Raw genomic sequence first — 23,589 nt, 5'->3', positions numbered from 1 at the left:
TACTAGAATCTGCTTCTACTCGCAATACTTCTGACACCAAGCAGTTCTCTGATATTCTGTGGACACCAACTGGGTGTCCTACAAGTTAATTCAATCTTGACACTAATTACCCAGAATTAGCATAGACCCTCACTCCCATAAGACTGTGTATAAACACACCCCTGTATGGGGTTCCTACAGCCCTATCCTCAGGTGTGACAATTTGTTACAATGGCTCTTGAAACTCAGAAAGCTGCTTTCCTTACTATTTCTAGCATATTACAAAGGATGCAAATGAACAGCCAGGTGAAGAGGTACATAGGGAAAGGTCCAGAAGAGTCTCAAGTGCAGGAGTTTGTATTCCCATGGAATTGGCACATGGATATAGTCACCAACCCAGAAGCTCCCCGAACCCAAGTTCCTAGGGGCTTTATGGAAGACGAGATGGATTAAATCACTGGCCGTTGGTGACTGAACACAATCCCCAGCTCCTCTCCGCTCCCAAACACTACTGATACAAGTAAAGATGGTAGAGTGGGGTGGTCTGAAACTTCCACCCCTCTGATCACATGGTTGGTTCCTCTGACAACCAGCCCCCATCCTAAAGCTCTCTGGAGACCCACGAAGAGTCACCTCATTGGCATAAACTCAGGTGTAGTTGAGAAGGGCTTATTATAAACATTCTTCTCACCACTATCACTCGGGAAATTCCAAGCGTTCTAGAAAGAGAAATAGCGTTCTAGAAGCTCTGGAGGCAAAGCCCAAATGTGCCCCAGTGCAGTATCACACACAGAGATGTGGATTCTAGCAGATGGAAACCAGAAGAGAGCACATGAACCCTGCTGGCACCCACTCTCGGGGTCATTAGAGCGACCCGCCACCAACCATCATGGAGTGTCTTTGGCAGCTGCCTTTGAAATGGTTCCTAACATTCCTGGAGCTTGCCTCTGACCAGATAGAGCTTTGCTTCCACTTTTGTTACAGGGTGCTCTGTGGAAAGCAACGAAGGAAGTGAAAGGATTGAAAGAGATGGTGAATGGTGAGGCCGGAAAGCAGTGGCAAACATGAGGTCCACGTGCTGTCACCCCACCATAACAGACACTTCTGCTCCACCATGCCACTTTCCTGTTTGACCTGAACTGACTCAGAATCCTCCACTCTCAGGCTATCAAAACTGGCTCTGAAATTTTCAACTACAAATACCGTGGCTTAAAGCCACACCCGTATTATCTTCTTGTTCGGTAGATTAGAAGTCTAACGGCGGGTCTCACTGGGCAAACATCGAGTCACCGGGTTTGTGTTTCTTTCTGTAAACTCAGGAAAATCTGCTTACTTGCCTTTTCCAGCTCCTAGAGGCTGCCTGTGATTCTTGACTCATGGTCCCTTTTTCTGTCAAAGCCAGTGAGGGCAGCCGCTGTTCCTCTCAGATGAGGAGAGGATGCCATCTGAGAGGGCAGTTCCTCTCAGATGGCATTCGACCTCTTCTCCTGTCCCCCTCTTCTACTTTAAAGGCTCTACGTTGGACCCATTACTCAAAAAATCCAGGATAAAATCCCCATTTCAAGACCTTAACTTAATTATATCAGCAAAGTCTCTTGGGGAACCAGTACTTTGCCTCCCACAACCTTATTGTGTCTTGTCAGTGTCTTAATTTTTCCTCAAGTGAATCTTGATTCCATGCCATCTCACTTATTCTTTTGAACCTGTGTAGTTTTTGGAATCCTAATATTCACAAAGTGGCATAAACTTTTTACCAAAGTTGTTTCTGGGTAAGTAGGCAAAATAAAGATTTGACTAGTTAGACGTTGTGTAAGCTCTCTAATCGTAAAGTCATCCAAGCGTGTGAAGTAGACAGAGCTCCTTCCAAAATGGAGACTGAATCTATCTTCTAAATTTATCTTCTAAAGTTAGCTTTTTTATGGAGGAGTTGTCACCAGCAAACACTGGCCTGACCCAAACTAACATGGGTGAACATGTAAAACATTTGAGCCTACAAAGAGATATTTGCACACCTACGCTCATAGAAGTGTGATTAGCAATAGCCAAAATGTAGAAGCACCCCAAGTATCCATCGATGGATGCATGGATCCACAAAATGTGGCAAATCCATATAATGGAATACCATTCAGCCTTGAAAAGGAATGAAATTATCACAGGCTACCCCATGGATGAACCTTGAGGATATTATATTAATATTATTACGTTAAATAGGCCAGTCATAAAAGAACGTATGCTGTATGACTGCTTCTAGATGAGATACATACAGAGTAGCCAGATTTGTAGAGCCAAGCAGTAGAATGGTGGTTCCTGGGAACTTGGAGGAAAGGGGAATAGGGAGTTAGTGTTTCATGGGCACAGAGTTTCTGTCTCATAAGAGAAATAGAGCTCTGGGGATGGATGGTGTGTGTGAATGTACTTCATGTCTATCAGTGTGAATGTGCTTTATGTCACTGAACCAAATACTTAAAAATGGCTAAAATGGTGAATTTTCTTTAATGTATATTTTACCACAATTCTAAAAAGGAAGATTTTCAAAAAGTGTTTAAATATCTTTGAGCCTAATTGTTTTTAAAATTGTCTGCAAAGCCGTTGCAAGGTTTTACGTGCTAATATGGGAAATTTCTTTCCTATGAGGAGACATTTTGCAGGAAAGCAGAAACCAGAAAGTGAAATTTGCACACACTTCCAATGCATAACAATCTGGGGAGAAGCTACCATTGCATGACCTATTCCAGCTCCTTTGTCCTTTACACTGAGAAAGCCCCAGGAAGTCCTAGAGTTCTGTTTTAACTTATAGGCTGTGGCATGACACCCAGGCAGTGATTACTGATTTCTGGGCATGAGCACAGGTGAAAAAGCAGGACGTTGATGGGAAGGTGCTGGCAGCCAGGCTGCGTACTCACCCTTTATTTGGTAAGTGCTGGGGATCTACTGAAGGTTCCTGGCCTAGTGCTTGGTGGAAAGGAACTGAGCCTTAGGGATGGGACTTTGTTCTCCTGCACAGGAGCCAGGGTGAAGACTATTATAATAGTCCCTGAGAGCCTGGGGCCAAAGGTTCCTGCAAGGGGAAGACAGTTAGAAGGCAGACACTTAACTGACTGAGCCACCCAGGCACCCCTTAGTTTGTTGTATTTTTTACCATTCAAAAATGTTTAGGGGTGCCTGGGTGACTCAGTAGGTGAAGCACCTGCCTTCCGCTGGGGAAGTAATCTCGAGGTCCTGGGTTCCCACTCCCTGCTGAGCAGGTAGCCTGCTTTTCCCTCTCCCTCTGACTGCCGCTCCCCCTGCTAGTACTGTCCCCTTATCAAACAAATAAATAAAATCTTAAAAAAAAAAAAAAAAAGATCAGGGCTCCTTGCCCTTTAAAAAAAAGATTTACGTTTTTGGGTTAAAGTATGTCTTTCTTTTCTCTTACAGACTGAATTTCCTACTTCTGTTAAAAGGCTTTCTTAAGTCCTTAGGTCGTGTTTTATGTCCCCTAAATTATATTATTTTTATTGTTTTCCTTTTTACATGTAAATGCTCTGTCTAGAATTCATTTTTGCAAATGCTTGAGATAGGGACCCAACTATATTTTCTTCCAGGAGATAGCCACTTGAGTCAGCACCATCACATTAAGTCTTTCCCACCAAAGTCAGTTATCGCCTTTGCCAGAAATTAAACTTTCATATTTTCAAGAATTTGTTCTGTGTTCCTTTTTTTTAGGATTTTATTTATTTGGGGCGCCTGGGTGGCTCAGTGGGTTAAGCCTCTACCTTCCGCTCAGGTCATGCATGGTTTCTGTGTCAAATAAATAAATAAAATCTTAAAAAAAAAAAAAAGATTTTATTTATTTGACAGAGACACGGCAAGAGAGGGTACACAAGTGGGGGGTGGGGGTGGGAGAGGGAGAAGCAGCCTTCCCACTGAGGTGGGAGCCTGAAGGGGGGCTTGATCCCAGAACTCTGGGATCATGACCTGAGCTGAAGGCAGACACTTAACAGTCCAAGCCACCCAAGTGCCCCTATTTCTGTGTTCTTGATTCCTTTTTTGGGAAATTATCTGACTTTCCTTATGATTAGGAGAAGCAAGCTTGAAAAGCAAGTTAGAACATAAGCATGAACCCAGGCTCTGTCTCAAGAATCTGTCTCTCAGTCCTTTATGGGAAGAGAAGGAGGATGACAGAGGATCAGACACCTGTGACTAGTCTGGAGGGGGGAAAACGGAGCGGTTGGGTGATGTGGTGTTTCATATTCTTGGGAAGCAGCCATATGGTACCAGCCAGTTTGATGAGAAGTCAGGAAAACAACTGATCCAACAGGAGGCCAATAACTCAAAACCAGGAGAGCCTGAGCTGTGAGATGAAGAAAAGGAGATGAAGAGTCTGGGCCATAAACACCCACTCTCTGATACTGAGATGATTTCTGTCCCGTTTGGGGAGCATTTTATAGTCTTCTTTGCTAGGTAAGCAACCAATCTTGGAATATTGGGATGAGTCAGTAAGATGAGCGGCTGAACCGGGGAAGGAGACAGGAGAGAGGTGCAGATCACGGCCAAGGACAGCCCTATGTAGCTACCTACAAAGACCAAGCTCCCCAGGCCTCTTTCCTTTCCCTTTAGGCCACGTCTAGATATTGGCCCTCAAGTCTTAGCAGGCATTAGCATCATTTGGAGGACTTGTTAAAAACACAGACTGCTGGGCCCCAGCCCCAGGGTTTCTGATTCGGCGGGTCCGAGGTGGAGCCTGAGAATGTGCATTTCTAACAAATGTCCAGGGGATGTCGATGCTGCTGATCCAGACACTCTACTCTGAGGACCACTTCTCTAGATTTTAATACCAAAATTATTTGGTAATTATACTAATGGCTAATCCTTTAACTGCAAAATGACCAATAATGCCAGAGACATTTAAAACATTAAATTATTAAAACATTAAAAACTTACTTGTAAATTAGTTTCTGACCCCTTATGCAGAGTTGATGTCATCCCTGTGCACGCGGCAGAAGGGACATTTGAGTTGCGCCTTCAAGGATGTGTGTATAGGTAGAAGGTATAGGAAGGAGAGAAAGGGAAGGGCAGAAGCAGAGGAAAGTGAAAAAAATCAGAAAACCACACATAATTCTGTTTGGCTCAGAAAGAGCAGCAGGGTGTGGAGATACAGCTGGAGAGGAAGGCAACTGACTGATTCACCAGGGATCTTATAAACCACACCAAGGAATGTGGACATGTTGTTGGTAAACTTCTTTGGATAATGGAAAGGGAATCATCAAAGGTAATTTCTGGCTGGACCACTTGTTAATGGAAGAGCCATTAAATAAGTCAGAAGAGCAGGTTTGGAGACAAAGAATTCAACTGGAGGAGGTAGGCAGAACATGTTCAGTTCTAGGCACCTGGGAAGCACCCACGTCCAGGAGGCAGCCGGATGTAGTCTGACGTTCAGGGTAAATGGCTGAGAGGGCGATTAGGGTGCCAGTGGGCTCCCTGTCCCACCTACAGGAGTAAAAGAAGAAGCCGCAAAAGGAACTAAGGCCAGCCACGGGCCCTGGGAACTTTAACCTTTTGGGAGTGGATGGAAGAACAGGAACCAGCAAAGGAAGCTGGGGAGGAACAGTCAGAGAAGTAGAAACAGAACAGAGGCCAAGGCAGGAGAGGAAAACCTTTCCACCACATGCTGTTGTTGCATGCATGAGCAGGTCACCAAGGACTGTCAGAAATGCTTCAAGGTAACAACCTGTCAGTCCTACTCAGCACAGCCCTGCTGGCCAAGGAGGCTGAAGCCCAGAACATTGTCTCCAGCCACAAAGCTGCCTGAGCTGGAACTCCTGGAGTGGAGTGAAATGGGATTAGACCACTGGGGTACCCATTGGCCTCCAGCATTTGCTGCTCCATCATGACAGTGTAGCGAAGCCTTGGCGGTGCCCGATGTCAGGGGCCAGCTACAGTGGCATACCTTGAAGAAAGTTCCCTGAGTCGCCCAGGGCAGGGTCATGTTTCACTTGTAGCTCATTGGTGTTGAGGGTATAAGACAGATAACAGACTCCAGGAATCCTAACTCTCTGTCTTCGTGATACTGAGTGCATCTCTCCTTTTTGCAGCTGGTGCGCTATTTTAATGGTGTTTGAGTTGACTTGGGGGGCATATTCTGCAAATTAGAGCTTCAAAAGTTCCATGATGTTATGGGTTGAATGGTGTCCCTCAAGAAATAGATGTTGAAGTCCTAATCCCCAGTACCTCAGAATGTGACCTTATTTGGAAATAGGGTCATTGCAGATGTAATTAGTTCAGATGAGGTCATACTGGAACAGAGTGGGCCCCTAGTCTAAGGACTGGTATCCTTATGCGAAGACAACAGACCCAGGGACAGACACACAGAGAGAATGTCATGTGAAGATGATGGCAGAGACTGGAGGGCACATCTACAAGCCAAGGAATGCCACAGATTGCTGGCCGTCAGTAGAAGCTGGGAGAGGGGCCTGGCACAGATTCTCCATCAGAGCTTGTGAAAGGAAACAACCCTGCCAAGATCTTAATTTCAGATTTCTAGTCTCCAGAATTGTGAGAGAATAAATTTCTGTTTTTTTTAAGCCATCTTCTATGTGATATTTTGTTATGACAGCCCTAGGAAAAAAAAACACATAGGAAATTAGAAATCCACTTACATTATCATATGACATTTCAGTATGATATTCATCAAAGCAAAAAAAAAAAAAAAAAGGAAATCTGTCCAAGGAATTTGTTAGATTCTTTGAGTATAATTTCAACAAATGTAAATTTTGTCTTTCTTTCAACTTTATTGACAAATAAAAGGGCAACCTATTTAAGGTATGTAATGTGATGATTTGATATAGGAATATATTGTGAAGATAATCCCCATCAAGCTAATTAACATCCACCACCTCACATATTTACCTTCTCTGTGTGTGAGAGAACGTGTAAATTCTACTCTCTCAGCAAATTTCACTTACACAATCCAGCGTTCTCCACTGTAGTCACTATGTTATACATTAGATCCTCAGACCTAATTCACCTTTTAACTGAAAGTTTGTGTCCTTTTAGCAACCTCTCCCTATTATTCCCACCCACCAGCCCCTGGTAACCACCTCCTCTGTTTCTGGGAGTCCCACTTTTATTTATTTATTTATTTATTTATTTATTTATTTATTTATTTAAGTTTCCACAGATAAGGGCTACTATGCAATTTTTTTTTTTAAGATTTTATTTATTTATTTGACCGAGAGAGATGACAAGCAGGCAGAGAGGCAGGCAGAGAGAGAGGAGGAAGCAGGCTCCCTGCTGAGCAGAGAGCCTGATTTGGGGCTCGATCCCAGGACCCTGGGATCATGACCTGAGCCAAAGACAGTGGCTTAACCCACTGAGCCACCCAAGCGTCCCTTACTATGCAATTTTTGTCTTTCTTTTCTGTCTGGCTATTTTATTTAGCACAATGCCCTCGAGATCCATCCATGTTGTCCCCAATGGTAAGATTTCCTTCTTTTTAAAAGCTGAATAATACTCCATTGTTTATGTGTGTATATGTATAGATACACACACACCACATTTTCTTGATCCATTCATCCATTAATAAACATTTAGGTTGTTTCCACACTTTGGTTATTATAAATAATGCTGTAATGAACATGGGAGTAGCACAGATATCTCTTCAAGACAGTAATTTCATTGCATATAAACCTACAAGTAGGATTTCTGGATTTCATCTTTAATTTTCTGAGGAAGCTCCATACTGTTTTCCAGAGTGGCTATACCAGTCTGCATTCCCACCAACAGTGCACGAGGGTTCTATTTTCTCCACATCCTCCCCAGCACTTGTTATGTCTTACCTTCTTTTTTTTTTTTTAAGATTTTATTTATTTATTTGAAACAGAGAGATCACAAGTAGGCAGGCAGAGGGTGGGGGGGAGCAGGTCCCCCGCTGAGCAGAGAGCCTGATGCGGGGCTCAATCCCAGGACCCTGAGATCATGACCTGAGCCAAAGGCAGAGGCTTAGCCCACTGAGCCACCCAGATGCCCCATGCCTTACCTTCTTTTTTTTTTTTAAAGAATTTATTTATTTGACAGAGAGTGAGAGAAGGAGAGAGAGAGCACAAGTGGGGGGAGCAGCAGAGGGAGAGGGGTAAGCAGGCTCCCTGCTGAGCAGGGAGCCTGATGTGGGGCTCGATCCCAGGACCCTGAGATCATGACCTGAGCCGAAGGCAGAGGCTTAGCCCACTGAGCCACCCAGATGCCCCATGCCTTACCTTCTTTTTTTTTTTTTTAAAGAATTTATTTATTTGACAGAGAGTGAGAGAAGGAGAGAGAGAGCACAAGTGGGGGGGAGCAGCAGCAGGGGAGAGGGGGGGTAAGCAGGCTCCCTGCTGAGCAGGGAGCCTGATGTGGGGCTCGATCCCAGGACCCTGAGATCATGACCTGAGCCGAAGGCAGAGGCCCAACCCACTGAGCCACCCAGGTGCCCCATGCCTTACCTTCTTGATAACAGCCATCCTACCATGTATGAGGAAGATAGCTCACTGAGCTTTTGATTTCCATTTCAACAGGTATAAATTTTGCATGCTTAAAAATGTTTTTAAATTTCTATCAACAACTCATACAAAGTTTTAAATCATGGCACCCCGAAAGAATTTCAAGATATCATCGGTTAAACATCTTGAAGAGACTATTATTCATATCTTACTCTGAGACTTTTCCTCAGAGTCATTTTAGGTATAAAAGCTGACAGAAAAAAAACTGGAAGGCAGTTCAGTTTTCTCAATCAAACACTTGAAAAGGTTTCATTTGGAAATTTTACACAAATTTCAGACCTAATATTTTCCCTGCCTATTTATTTATCTATTTTACTTATATTTGTTATAATTTTATAATAGAAAAAGAGGTAAAATTTCCAAATTCCCCACAGGTAATTGCTTTCAAATCCCCCCCAGGTTAGTCCATTGTGTTATACCAATATTATCATTCTTTCCATGTGTATCATGTCATAAAAAGTTAGAAAGCACTGGAAATACCAGCAGAGGGGGTATCAAGAAATGATTGATGAGGCCAGATAGAATTATATGCCTGGGGAAGTGGGGGGCACTGAACTGAGTGGGTCACTCTGTGGAGGGCAGGCTGGTAGCCTATTTCAAATCACAACGGCTAAACAGAAGTGTTCACCTGTATAAGCAAATAATGAGACTTGTTCCTGACCTAGATATTTCACCCAAGATGTTTGTAGGATTCATCCTTGTTGCTATAAGGTAGCTAGGGCCCCCATTTATTTTCACTTCTTGGTAGAATTCCATTATATGAATTCTCCACAGTTTATCTTTTGCGACTTTGATGGACATTTTTTTATTTTTTTTTAAAGATTTTATTAATTTCTTTGAGAGAGAGAATGAGAGAGAGAGCATGAGAGGAGAGAGGTCAGCAGGAGAAGCAGACTCCCTGCTGAGCAGGGAGCCTGATATGTGGCTCGATCCCAGGACTCCAGGATCATAACTTGAGCCGAAGGCAGTTGTTTAACCAACTGAGCCACCCAAGCACCTGCTTTGATAGACATTTTAGTTGTGTCCAGTTCATACCATTATAAATGCTGATGCTGTAATGTTCTTGAATGCCCCTCAGGGGTGCCATCTTTCTCTTAGACATATAACCAGGAGTGGAATTCAAACTCCTAGGCAATGCCAAATTACTTTCCAAAAGCAATCTTCCAGCCTGAACTCCAACCAATGGTCCCCCAGAGTTCCCATTGTTTCAATCTTGTTCACACTTGCTATGGTCAGACTTTAAAATTTTGCCAACCTGATGGATATGTAATAGTGTTTCACGGTGTTTTTAAGGAAGGTGGTTTTTTTCATTCCCCATTCCTCAGTACCTAACAGAAGACTGCATGTCGTAGGAGCTCGAGAATCTTTTACCTAATGAATCAACAGCAATAATGCAATGTGACAAGTACCGTTAGAGAGGAGAAGGTTAACATATTTGTAAATTAACCGTCTCTTAATTCTTCCAAGCTAGTTGCATATCAGGATCACCCAGGTAGCCCTTTATTTTCTCACTGACATTTTATTATGAAAAACTTCAAACATTCAGCAAAGTTCGAAAGATTTTACAGTCAATACCCAACCAGGATCCTACCAGTGGCATTTTACTACACGTGTTCTAAGGAGATTCTTTTGAAAAAATGTCAGTTCCCCAGGGCTGAGATTCTGATTCTATAGCTCTGGGATGGGAGCAAAGACTCTATTTTTGTTTCTTCATTTTTGTTTTTAAACTCCCCAGGTGATTCTGATGAGCAGCCAGCCTTGGAAACTATTGCCTGAAGGAACGCGCTGCAATAAATAAAGAAGACAGATTTATAATTAGTCTAGCAGGGCTCATTCTTTGCGGGGGGATTAAAGTTCTGCTGGTGCCTAAAGCCATTTTTAGACCATTTTCTTAGACCACCAGCATTCCTAGGAAATGTGTCACCTGTGTCAGATTTGTGGAGGTGTTCCTAGGTGTTCCTAGGAGGTGGCAGGTCAGGTCCTCCTAGCACCAGAAGCCATGAAGCACCCAGGTCCTGTCCATTCCACTCCTCCCACTAAATGTTGCAGGAACCTGTCCTTCAAGTCCTTGCCAGCTCCTTTCAACGTCTGGGTGTTTTTAGGGGGCTGTACTGTATACCGTGCCCTAATTCTTACCTTGAAGCTCTAATCCCTAGTATCCCAGAATGCGACTGTTGGCATTAAGGAGGCAATTAAATGAAAATACAGTCATATGGTGGGCCACAATCCAATATAACTGGGGTCTTTACCAGAAGAGGAAATGTGAGCACACACACACACAGAGGCAAGATCATGTAATGACACAAGAAGAGAGAGAGGGGCCCCAGAAGAAACCAACCCTGATAAGACATTGGTCTTAGACTTCTAGCCTCCAGGACTATGAGGAAATAAATTTGTTGTTGAAGTCCCTAGTCTATGGTACTTGGTTATGGCAACTCCAGCAAGCTAATCCAGGTACGGAGGGGAAGGCGTCACCCCTGGGGTCAGATGGCAGGGCAGGCAGAGCCGGGTCTCCACCCCCCACTCCCACAAACACAGGCCTCTATCAAGGACTGGGCATAGTTGCAGGAGAAGGTGCCCCTGGCCCCAGGGCCCTCCCCATGGGGCTGCCGGGATCTCTCCAGGCCCGTGCTCCTCAGAGAGGTCTTCCTCACAGACACAAGGAGAGGAACTCTCTGTATATGTGAGGGTTCTTCAGAGCTACCAACAGTCCTGCTCAAGTGGCTGAGTAGCCCCCAGAAGACAGTATAGTGACAAGGCTCAAGGATGTTTCACCCTTCCCACCTCAAACTTTCCCCCTGAAATCTCACCCACATGGAGCCTTTGCTTCTCACACTCCTGTCACTTACAGCATGAACATGAATCCTGGCTCACCTCTCCGGAGTTTCCGTCAGGTAGCACAGGTAAGCGCGTTCAGGTTTGTGCCTCTTCCTACCCATCTCAATCAAGACAAATGAGGAATTCTGAGTGGCAAGAATGCCAGTTCTGTAAAACAGCATTTTGGGGCAGGCAGAGGCTGTTTTTTAACATTGACTCCATTGACTATGTTTGTTAGCCTTCCTAGGTACAATTAGAAGTTTGTGGTAAGTTTTCTGACCTGCTTCATTGTGATAAGCTGTTTGCTTCTCCTGGCCCTGACCCCATTCTGTCACTGTCACTGTCCAAGTCCCCATTGGCCTGCCTCGCCACACCTGCTTCCCACGGTTTACAACTCTTTGGCATTTCCTTCTTACCACATTCATCATGGGCAAGGCTTGTCCCCTGTGGACCTTCCACATAGGGGACTGTCATCAGAAGAAGTCCTATGTGGACATCAGTTGCCAAGAGTAAGCAACTTGCTTTAAGTTTCATTTTTTGAGGTATGGGTTCCACTGGTAGCTTTCTCTTCCTGTTTCTTCTTGTCCTGAGATTGCTGTCCCATCTCTGGACATGCCAGTGCCTCTGTGAGCCTCCCCATTTAGCAATGGGGGCCCCTGGAGCCTTCAGTTTCGACTTTCCAGATCTCACCCCACCCTTCTGTTCGCAAGCTGTTTGTTAAGATTTTTCCGTGCTGCAATCCTGCTTTACCTCTTCACTTCAGACAGCTCTCCTTTGACTGCTTCAGTGTTTTAGCACTGCTATTCAGTTGCTCACCCGGCCTCCCAATTCCAACCAACCACCTTTAAATATTCCCTACCCCTCCAGTCTTCAAAGCCTCATTCTCCAAGTTGGCTTGGCTGGGGGTATCTTCCTGACAGGAAGGAGGCAGGAGGTGAAGTTGGGTGATCATTTTAGAATTGGAATCCCGACACGGAGCAAACTGCTTTTTATGAGAGCTCCATCCGTCTGATCCAAGATCAAAGGATGGATGCACCCAAGAGGAGTGTGTGCAACAGTGGTGGATGGCTTCTTAGATGTGGACAAATGTTTCCTCTGAACCCTCAGTTATCCATGTGAAGGGTTCTAGTTGCTGGAGGTTGCTCTGAGAGAGGGATTGAGTGAAAGTGTTTGGCAGGAGCCAGGGAAGAGGGGGACGCAGAATGAAAACTGTGTCCACATGCACACGCGCCCGCTTCTGTGTGTACATGCGCAACAAGGGTAACAACTGTTTCTCAAGTAGCAACAGATACTCACAAAGACGAGCAAAGCCAAGGGATGACCTTGCCCTGCCACAGACTTGGTTACACCCATGCGATTTGTTTCAGACCTGTTTCAAGAAGTTCCTCCTTTGTCCCCTCTTTTGATATGTCCCCAGTGGCTCCATCAGGTCCTGCCCAATGCCCTGAAATCTCCAACTTCAGAATTATTCCTCGGGGTTTGGTTCCACAAGTCCAAGTTAACCTGTAAAAATGCTGCCTAGGGAGCCCTGGTCAGCCATTAACACCTTGATGTCAGTTGGCTTATCAGACTCAGAGGCTAGAGCTGAGCTCTGCCGTCTGGAAGCCTTGTCAGTCACTGACACCTCCACGCCAAGTGGGTTATCAGACTGAGCAGCGCCATAGCTGGTTTTGCAGGAAGGGATGGGGCACAAGCAACTTCAGAAGGGTAGAGGCAGCTGTTTAATGAGAAAGAGCCTGCCCTGGTGGGGAGTCTCAGAGAAATGCCAGAAGGTAACTACACATGGGGCTCTGGGCCCTGCAGAACATGTATCTCAGACTTGATGATTTAAGGTTTCTAACATCTAAGAGTAGATGGAAGAGAGGCACAGCACTGAGGTTATTTTCAAAAACTGATTTCAGAGGAAGGAAAAGGGCAGGCTGCTCTTGGGAGAAAGAATTTCCAGTGAGTTCCCCTCCTTACTGACCTTTTAGGTTCCAACACCAAAGCTGTTCTCCCTGATTCTTTACATTTCCACAGGCCAACTCCAACTACTTGCACTCAAAGCTGTCTTTGCTCCCAGTTTTAAAGCATTTGACTGAAATAGGACATAATATGAACACATTCCATCTTAACTAATGGATGCAAGACCACAAAATCTGGGGAGCTCTGTAATCTCCCTGTTCTGCACTATAAAGGGGGGCAGGAAGCTCACAGGGCTTCAGGCCTCTATCCTGAACAGACCCCTTCCAAAGCCAAGTACTGATTTTGGGCTTGTAATTTTGAGTTTCTAAAGAAGCACATCACCCTCCTCCCCCAATCCCAAACTACATAAGCATCAGGCCCCACTAAACCTGGATCTATCTCTGATTATTAACCTTGGCAGGGTACTCAAGAAGCCTGTAGCCAAGCTTGCTTTCAGAGGGCAGAGGAAGGGGATGTTGGGGTGGGGGGTGTCATTTTAATTAGGAAAAGCAAATTCCACGGGTCTGCTGGAATTTCTTTGCAAAATTAGCATACCTATCGACTTGATATTGTGGGCCATTTAAATGTCTTTTGCTAAGCTGTTTCTCTTTTTTTCTTATCCCCCTTTCTCTTTCATAGTCTAGACTACTCTATTTGGAGAAGTATTTTTATATTCCTTTTTCTCACCCCACCCAAGTTTATACCAAGGTATGAATAAAGTCTTTGATATGACACCAAAATGTAGCGTTTCTTTTCTTTTTTTTTTTTTTTAAGATTTCATTTATTTATTTGACAGACAGAGATCACAAGTAGGCAGAGAGAGGGGGAAGCGGGCTCTCTGAGCCCGATGCGGGGGCTCGATCCCAGGACCCTGAGATCATGACCTGAGCCAAAGGCAGAGGCTTAACCCACTGAGCCACCCAGGCGCCCCAAAATGTAGTATTTCTTAAAAGAAACGTTGGTGGGTTTGTTTTTCCAATTATTATGACTCTTAGAATCCATGCTCAGCTTGGATAAATGGGTAATATCCATTTAAGACCATTTTTTACTAAAGTCAATTGGTATGAAATGACTTTCTGGTCCAGCCTAATTCACAGGGCTGCCCAGCATTCCAATGCTTAATTACTTAATGCATCTCAAACATATGCCCTCTGGAAACTCAAATAACCTAATTAAAGAATGGTATATCATCTTTGGAGGGGAGGGAGACAAATTGTGACTCCTAGGTGTTGTGTGTGTGTGTGTGTGTGTGTGTGTGTGTGTGTGTGTGTTTAATAATACTGTCAGCCCAGAACGACATGAGGAAAGGCTGGCTTTACCTAAAAGACCAGCTAGTTAACTCTTAATATTTTCAATAAATTATCTCACCCTCCTCCCATCTGTAATTCATCTATATTCATAATGTGGACCATTTAAAATAGCACCTTGCAGCTGTGTGTGAAACACAAGTCTACCCTGCAGGGTAGAGCAGATGAAATGTTAAACACTGGCAGGGTCTTTCCAGAGTAGGGCTTTTCCATTTAGGGCAAGAGGCTGAGAGCCCTTCAGCACAGAGGCACTTCCGTCTAACCCCATCACCCAAGCTTTGCCTCGTTTGGGAAGGCAGCGTGGGTGGGAGCATTTGGGTGGCATACCCCAAAAACCACAGTCACTGGAAGGGAAAAAAAAGCAAATATCAATTAGTAATTCCTCAGCCAGCTACCAATCTTGGTTTCCAAGGGACTCCACCTTGGTCTCTTTAGAAGCAGCAGCTTCCCAGGGACCTCGGACAGAAAAGACGCGAATCCACATACATCTTGGTGCACTGAACGTTTCCCCAGGGAGGCTCTTGTTATCGGCCCGGCTTCCCTGGCTCCCTGCCTCCCTGTCAGCCTGTAGGCCTGTCAACCAGAATGCTCCCAGCTTCTCAGGACTTCCGTGGGAATGTGAGCAGGAAAGGGCTTTGAGAATTGAGGACAGGCAAGGTGGTGGTGTTGGGCAGCGCTCTGGGCTCCCCGCATTTCCCGGAGCGCTGGGGATGCTGCAGTGAGCTTCCCTGCTCCCCTAGCAACCCCCGCCCCCGGGTTCGGGCGATCAGCTCAATGTTAGCAAAGAACGTGGGGCTGGGTGGGGGGCAGCGGTGGGAGACCGCAAGGTGGGGAAGGCGAGGTGGCTAGCCGAGACCCCCTGCCTGGCGGCCCCCCGCAGACAGGACCGCGGGGGGCGGGGAGGGGGCGAGCAGGGCTCGCTGGAGCTCGCGCGGCTGGGCGCCTCCCAGGAAGGCGGGGAGGGGAGCGCCTGTTTACCCAGGAGGGCTGTGCTGATAGCACGTTCCTCGAGTTTACTTTGCTTTCCTTGAGTTTATTGTAAAGGGGTAAAGTTTTCGGATCTGTCACGTGACCCTGACAGGTCCTGCCTATGGCGCGGCAGACCACCCACGCCGAGGGCCATGGAACTGCTTAATAGAAACAGGCTTGTAATTGTGAGTCCGCGCTGCACTCCGCCGAAAGCCTCCGGCGGCCCAGTGCGCCGGGGTTTTTACACTTTCCGTTCCTTTTGTAAAGACGGAGGAGGAGGAGAAGACGAAGACGAAGACAGAGAAAAAGACGACGACAGGGAAGACAAAGAGACCCGCAGCGACAAGGCTAGGGGGAGACGAGGGAAGACGGGGAGAAGACGGAGGAGCGGAGCACCAGGAGAGGGGGGCGAGGGCAAAAAAGGAATTGATGTGAAACCCAAGCCCAGCGTCCGCGCCATCGGCACCCGCGCTCCGGGCAGGGCTTGACGGCCGGCTATGGTGAGTGCAGCCGGCGCGGCCACCGCCGCCTCGCCCTTGCGCCGCGTGCGCCCCGGGGCCGCGGGGTTTACGGGGCCGGGCGCCCCGCGCGGCGGACGGAGGGTCGGCGGGAGGGGCGGGCGCGCCGGGGCCGCGGGGCTGGGTGGGCTGCGCCGCCGGGGCGCGGGAGCGCCGGCCCGCGTCTCCGCGCTCGCTCACTCACTCGCCGCGGGCCCCCGCCCCCCGAGGCCGGCCCCGCGGGGCGGGGAGGGGGCCGACCGCGGCGGGCCGGGCCGGGGAACGGCTCCGGGGGGAGTTCTCACGGAGGGGGTCGCCTGGGATCCCATTTTCACGCTTGAAAGGGTCGCCACCTTGGCTTCCGCTCCTCAGCCTGCTGGTGGCTCCCGACTCGCCAGCGGAGGCAGAGCTGGGTCGGAAGGGCTGGTGCCGAGAGTGACAGCGCTGGGGTGGGTGGGGGGGGCGAGGGCGCGCGCGCACCGGAGCCAGCCCTCTCGTCTCGGTGGTGCTCGTGGAGACCTGCTGGAGGCCACGCGCGCACGCTCCCGCACGCCTCAGGGCGACACCCGGGGCTAGCCGAGCAGCACCTTAGAAACCCAGAGCGCACACATGCCCCCCCCGCCCCCTCCGCCGTTGGTGGGAAAAAAGGCCGGGGTGCTTTTCTGAGTTCAGGAAGGGGCCACGGGTGAGAGAGAGGTACGTGTTGGCGGTTGCGGCCACGGCATACCAAGCCTTCTGGTGCCTGCCACCCATTAAAGAGGTCGGCGGCTAGCTGGTGCTGAGTGTGGCCTCAGGGGAGCCCTGAGGTGGGGCGGGCTGACTCAGACCCCTTTAGACCCGATGCCAACCCCGGGACCACAGGACTTCCAGAGACTGTACCTCTGGGATGACATGCTATGCCTCCGGATATTTTAGTCCGTGTTAACAATGACGCCTAGTGTGTGGATGAGCAATCAGTCCAAAGTTTTCAGATCTCAGTTTCCAACACCTAAGAAGAACCATATGGATTGTTGCCTGTGGAAGACACCCAGAGAGACCTCTCTTTTCTAGACCTGGGAGAGAAGACTGTCTTCTTCATTTTTATCCCTCCTTCCTCCCTTGGGAGGGGAACTCTAAAAGAACCAGACATAAATAATAAAGACCCACAATGGGCGGCCCTAAATATTTAATAATTGTATAACTGAGGTCTTAAACTACAATAGTCCTTTTTCAGCATTCTTTGTGTTCAATTTTTTTTTCCCTGCCAGTAGTTCAACATGCAAGTAATTGCCTTCACAAAGAAAGACAATGCTTTTTGGTGTCATCCTTTGTTACTGTAACTTATTATTTCTGGGTGGTACCTCCGGATAAATCGTTGCCTCAGGTGCATTGTGCCCCCATGTTGTAAAACAAGGGGCTTTCAATTGTGAGTTTGTGTGTGTTCCAGCTGTCACCCAGCTTTCTTCCACAAGGGTGTAAAATGCCTTTGGGTCCAAGATCTTTTATATTAAAATGTTGAATTAAGGTGGACACCAATAGGCCCATTCTCAATTTGGGGTATTAGCTTCATTTCGAACTCACTGTGAGAAGTGTATCTAATTTCTGGTTATAATCTAGTCCTAATCTAACAAGCTATTTCAACAGGAGTTCACACCATTTGGATTTATTTCGTGGGGGGGGGGGGAAATACGTTTTATAAATTGTCTTCAACTTTCTACAGATAGGAAAACTGATGAAGCAATTCAATATGGATTAAAATATCTGTCTTCCCTGTTTTTATCCTCATTCCTCTCTTCTCTCCCTCTCTCTCACACACACACCTTTTATTTTCTCCCGCCTCTGCCACAGTGTATAAAGCCCTATTGAGACATGTAGGCGTGATGTGTAAACCGGATTAGCAGTATGAAAGAAAGACACACAATAAGCTGGAATTGTTTTACTTCCCTTTCATTTCTCATGCCTATATCTCTAATAAATTTGTTGCTCCAGCAGTGGGTCAAAGGGATCATGTTGCTCAGCTTCTTTTTCATGCAAGACCCAATGGCAGAGATCACTGAAATGAATGGTGTGCCTTCTGCCAAATGCAAAGCTTGATATAGATATATTAGATGGGGAGATAGAGATGAGGCAAGAGAGAGATGGAGAAAAAAAAATGTTCAGAGTCTGGGTCTTTCTAGACTACATCTCTATCCACTGGAATAATGTGGCGAAGAAGATATTTGAGAAGGGGGAAAATCAGTACAAGGATCAATGCTATGTTTTCTTTCAACTTCACTCTAGGCTCTAAACATTTTCTCTGTAGTTGGTGACCAAAAGCTTTGGCATCGCATAAAGTCTAATTCCCCTTTTCAAGCTAGTATTTGAACCTGGAGTAATAAATGTGGAGATTTCTGGGACCTTCTCAGGACATCTCTCCTCTGCCACCCTCTGCCCCATCCCAAGCTCACTGCAGGCTCAAAAAATGCCAATGCTCCTGAGTTTGTGCTGTAGACCCCTCATTTACTCCATTGTAGAATTGGGAGCAGCTTCCCATTAAAGGAGATCAGGGGTAATTAGCAGCATTATTTTGACAAGTTGGCTAGAGCTGTTCCCTTTCCTCCAGTCCTGGGGAGGAGGGAATAGGGGGAGGAAACAGAAGGTAGAAGGGAAAGAGGAGGGGAGTCATGCTCAGGGGTTTCTCATTCTGTGGCTGCTGAATCTTTTTATCCCCCCTCTCCCCTGAAACCTTTTAGACTCATTTTCTACCATCACCTTTTAAGTAAATACAAAAGCTGCCAATGAGAAAATAATAAGGCATTCTTAGAGAGCCAAGAAAATGTGGTGGATGGTGGCATACTGCTGGAACTAAGTCTAGACTCCTTATCCAAAGTACCTGCTTTCAACCGCTCAGGCTCTAGCCCATCATTCACATCCTCTACCCTGGGCTCCCCACCCAGAAATAGACTATTACATCAAATCCCCAGTTCCTCTCCCCATCCCAGGCACACTCAACAGGCACACTGTGGGACTTCATGTAACATTTGCAATTCTTTGCATTTGTGAAAAAGAATATTAAACTCAGGCAAAATTATAACAATGCCCAAAGGTCAATTTACCAGAATACATTAACCTGTTTATTCATTTCTACTTTGCAAAAAGTAGCTAAATTACACTAGATTTTAAAGATCCATTTAGCTGGATCTGAGAAACCAGTGAAAAGTTAAATCTCACAATGGTTTCTCATTAGTCAACCTAGTCCAGCTCCCACAATTGCTTATCATTGGAATGTCCAAATACAATGGGCAGATGTTTCATTTCAATGTTATCACTTGGATAATCGGATGTCATTTTTGAGATGTGTGTGGTGTGGCCACAGATATTTTAAGTATTGGAGCAGAGAAGGGGAAATAATTTCATATTCATATTTTAAAAGTTTAAGGAAATCTGAAAACTACGGAGTCCTATGAAGTCTTAGAGTATGGTGGGAAGACCTAAGTGACAAGTGATGCATTGATATGATGCATTCCCCTCTACTTGGAAAGGGGAAACAGAACACTCAAGGGTTTCTCCAAAGAGGGCCAGCAACTACTACTGGTTGAAAAGGCCCCAAGCTCTCACTTAATTTGGTAACTCTCAGGAGGGGAGACACGCTGCAGACAGGCCACTAAAGGGTCTGTCTTCCCAGCAGACACCTTCACAGACCTGGCTCCTCCAGCCAGCCTCACCTCAGGTCTGGAGCATTCTTATGGTTGAAGTTAACAAACCCGGTGTGGCGCAGCGGTCCCCTGCACAGGGCATGCATATTAAAGCCGGCAACGCTTACAAATGTAAATAAGGGCAGATTGATTAGGAACAACATTATCCCTGGGAATGTCGCACTCGCATGCATCAGCAATGAGGCAAATTGGGGGCAGCCTCAGCCCTGACCACCCAAGTCGAGCAGGCTTTTACACTGGCTCCTCTTCCCTTTCTTAAAACGTTACAGAAACAAGGCCAATTAGATCCTCAAAGTAATTCATCTCTGTGTATGAAAAAAGCAGACCACAGGGGAAGCGGCGGGTGGGGGTGGGGAGATTAAGATAGCGCTTGTTAGAGCCCAGGCTGGGGACTGCGTCCTGGAACCTATCCGTAGAATTTACAGGCCGGGACTATTGTCTGAGATGCTGAAAAGTTAACCTATCAAACAGCGGGTGAGGAGGCTGAGGGCGCTGAGAACCCGGGAGATCAATGTTCAAAACGTTTAGGAATTAAGTCAAACTAAGGGAAATGAGCCCGAGTGGAAAAGGCTTTGCCACTGAAATGGTGCACACGTAGCAGCAGTCAGCACAAGAGGATATGCAGCTGCGCGCAGAGAGTAATAAGGAACCACGATGAGTACACAGCCTATAATTTCATTTTAGAATTCCATAATCCAAGCAGCTAACTGAAATTGCTGTAAGACTGGGAGGCACAACTAATGTTTTGGTCTAAAATGCTGCAAAGGAATTTGAAGAGACAAACGTAGCAACCTATGACTAACATGATTACCTTGCTATATACAGCACGATGTAAATACAAACAGACTGACACGTAAAACTAGGGGTACAACCCCCAACTCTCTAAAAAATAATTTCCAGCGGCAAGCATGTAATAGTTTGACTTGAAACGTCTGCAGAACCACTCAGTAAGAAAAGTTGGAATAAATCTCCTTTCCTACTTTATGTTCTTTAGCAAACATAACAAAAATCAGGATATCGCTTCAAGATTAAACTCGCTACGTGTCGAGCCCCATCCTCCTGCGATGTTATTTATTTATGTGCCATTTTAATTGCATGGTGCTTGCCTTCGCTTCTGGATTTTAACAGCCCTTCCAGAGCGGCGCACACAATCACGTGCTCCTCCGGAGTTTTGAGTTTTGAATTTCCGCGCTGGCCCGGTACTCCGGTCCTCCTCTAGATCTCTTAAACATCCTCAGACACTTATGCTGTCTTTGTCTCTATCGTACGGGACACCCTTCCCCGCCCGGGGTACCGCACACGTTCCGCTGGTTTGGAATTCAGGAGACAGGGCCTCCCACGAAACCAGGAGGGAGAAAAAGCTAGAAGGAAGGTGGTGAGGCTGGAGAGAGAGGAAGGAGAAAGGGGTGAAAGAGGAAGGAGAAAGGGGAGAGGGAAAGAAGGAGGGAGGGGGAACCGCCAAAGAGGAAGGAGGAGGGCGGGGAGGGCTGCCGACCAGCCCCCCGAGAGAGCCGCGTGGGCTATCCCGGTGGCCTGCGCGCCCCGCTGCAGTCCCCTCCAGGCCGGGACCGCGGACACCCAGCCGCTGAAGGGGAAGGGACCCGTGCGCTCGGCCATTGGCCGGCCGCGGGGAGGCCGCGCGGACATTGGGCAACGTAAGGGGGCCGGACCGCCTTCAGGAATGTACTACGGCGCGTCCGGCACGTCTGTCCGCGCTGGCGGGGCGCGAGCCTAGTCTGGGCTCCCGGGAGGCCGCGCTGGAGACTTGGAGTCAGCCCAGCTCGAGCCAAGCGCACCGACTTCCCTACCTGCTCCGCCTGGGCCGCGCGGGGAGTCCCGGAGCTCGGGTGCGCGCGCTCAGGCCGGCCGGCCGCCCAGCGCGCGCAGCCCCGGCCCGGCCCTGGGTCACGTGGTCGCGTGGGCTCCGCCTTCTCCCCCCGCTCCTCCCCCTTTCCCTCCATCTGGGTTTCTTTCTTTCCTTTCCTTTCTTTCTTCTTTTTTTTCAATGAACACACACCGTGTGCATCTTAAAGCCACACTGCCCCATTTCACGGCTGCAGTCGGCTTCTAGCTGCGCGGGTCTCCCTCTGCAGTTCAACCACGTTTTGAAAAAAGAAAGGGAAAAATAGTAAAATGAAGCAGAATCGAGAGTTTGTGGGTCTGGTCCCTATCTCAGGGAGGATTTCATAATTTGCAAACAAGAAAAACAAATTACGCTCTTCAAGAATTACATTTTTAAATAAAAAGCGGAACTATGTAGGTAGTTTAATTTGTCTCTGGCCGCAAGATCCACTTCAGAGGGTTGCGTGTTTTCTTCCCCAACGGGAAGCGAATCTCCGGGATGTCTCGGTGACACTGGCCGCAGTGTACTGACAAGTCCTCGCAATCAGCGCACAATTTGTTTCGAATGAATCCAACATCAAAGCCTTTATTCTCCCCAACGTCACGCTATTATTAAATATAACAGGATGCGTACCAGTTTGGGGGGGGCGTTTAAAACGGACTTTAAATAATTTAAACAAGGGCATACGGGTAAGAAAAGGGGAAGTCCAAACGAACCCCGAATAGTCAGGGAAACTTTTTTCTCTTTCTCAGTGGAACAATTCCGTTGCTCCCGGTTGTTAAAAGGATTCTGTTGTTTCTCTTTTACATATGTCACATTAAAGATTCAAATAAAAACGCCTCTGCCTCCACAAGATTGCTTTAAAAACTGACTCCTTCAAACGGGGACTGTGCTGCTTTGGGTTTTGGGGTGGGGTGGGGGGAGGATTTTAAGAAAGGGTGGCTTTTCCCAACGTCCTTACTCTCCTCTTTAACTTTCCATTTTGTTTATCTTAATGCGAGGCGTTGTTCCCTGCGAGAGCCTAAGTCTTCTCTTTAGTTAGAAAAGAAAAGAGAGGAGAAAAAAAAAAATCTGGCACACACTGCCGCCCTATCCACCACCCTGTCATTATTGGTGCAGGCCTGGGAATTCAAGCCGGACCTCCCAGTATTTGCTGCAGCTTGAGGCCAAGGTGCCTCTGAAAGGGTTTTCTTTGAGGAATTTCAGAAATTGTTTAAGCGCTTAAAAAAATATTACATTTCCCCCCGTGTCTATCGCGAGGCAAATGCTCGTGGGTGTATGTGTGTGTGTGAGTGTGTGTGCGCGCGCAAAAGGCGTCTTACAAAAAGAAGACACTGTTGAAAAGAAAAAGAATAAGAAAGAAAAGGGAGGGGGGAGCATTCCTTAATGGAAGTATTGCATGCGAGAAGGTTGGCGCTCTCGGAGGCTCCCCCCGAAGCCGGGGATGCACACACTGGGGTTGCCTACCTGGGTGGTCTCTCTACTTTGGTGAGCTGTTGCTAAGCAGCTAATAATAGTCATGTTTGCTGAGTAATTTCTGCCCTCCGCGAGCCAATCGCGTCGCAGAAACCCAAGCCATCTGACAGCCCCGGGGGCGGGAGCTCCAGCCTTTTTCTCTTTCGCTCGGTCTCTCCCCCTCCACCCCCACCCCTCCTCCTCCTCTTTCTCCAAATGGAGAGAGTTCTTTTTTTTCTTCTTCCATCTCATCTATTGAATCAAGGAGCTGCTGCGGCCGCTGCCCGCTGCACACACACAGAGCGGAGTCCCCAAGTCCCGGGAGCGAGTGAGGCGCGCTGCACTGGGGCAGAATGGTCCAGCGGGTCGGCGAGGAGCACAAGAAAGCAGAGTCCGGGACCGAACAGCCACCGCGAACCCAGCAGCCAGAGCCCGAGCAGCCCGAGCAGCAGCTTCAGGAGCCGCCACCGCCAGCAGCAGCCGCCGCGAGAGGAGCGGCGGCGGCGGCTGCCCCGGCCCGGCAGCGCTGAGACCCACTGGGCACCCACGGACCCCGCGGCGGTGGCTCTGCGCTTACCCTCCGCGGCC

General features: G+C 47.4%; 1 protein-coding gene across 1 annotated transcript in view; it reads left to right on the top strand.

The window, feature by feature from the left end:
• Positions 1–15,964: 15,964 nt before the first annotated feature.
• PTCH1 (patched 1) overlaps positions 15,965–23,589 on the top strand; it is a 70,487-nt gene continuing 62,862 nt past the window's right edge. The window contains exon 1 of the mRNA XM_004777395.3: positions 15,965–16,032. Coding sequence (XP_004777452.1) covers positions 16,030–16,032 — 3 coding nt within the window. The 5' untranslated portion in view covers positions 15,965–16,029. The remainder of the gene's footprint in view (positions 16,033–23,589) is intronic.

Source organism: Mustela putorius, unplaced genomic scaffold (genome assembly GCF_011764305.1).
Source record: "Mustela putorius furo isolate JIRA1106 unplaced genomic scaffold, ASM1176430v1.1 tig00000876_pilon_pilon_pilon, whole genome shotgun sequence".
NCBI lineage: Eukaryota > Metazoa > Chordata > Mammalia > Carnivora > Mustelidae > Mustela > Mustela putorius.
Note: the sequence above shows the minus strand (reverse complement) of the source record. Positions and strands in the feature narration are given on the sequence as shown.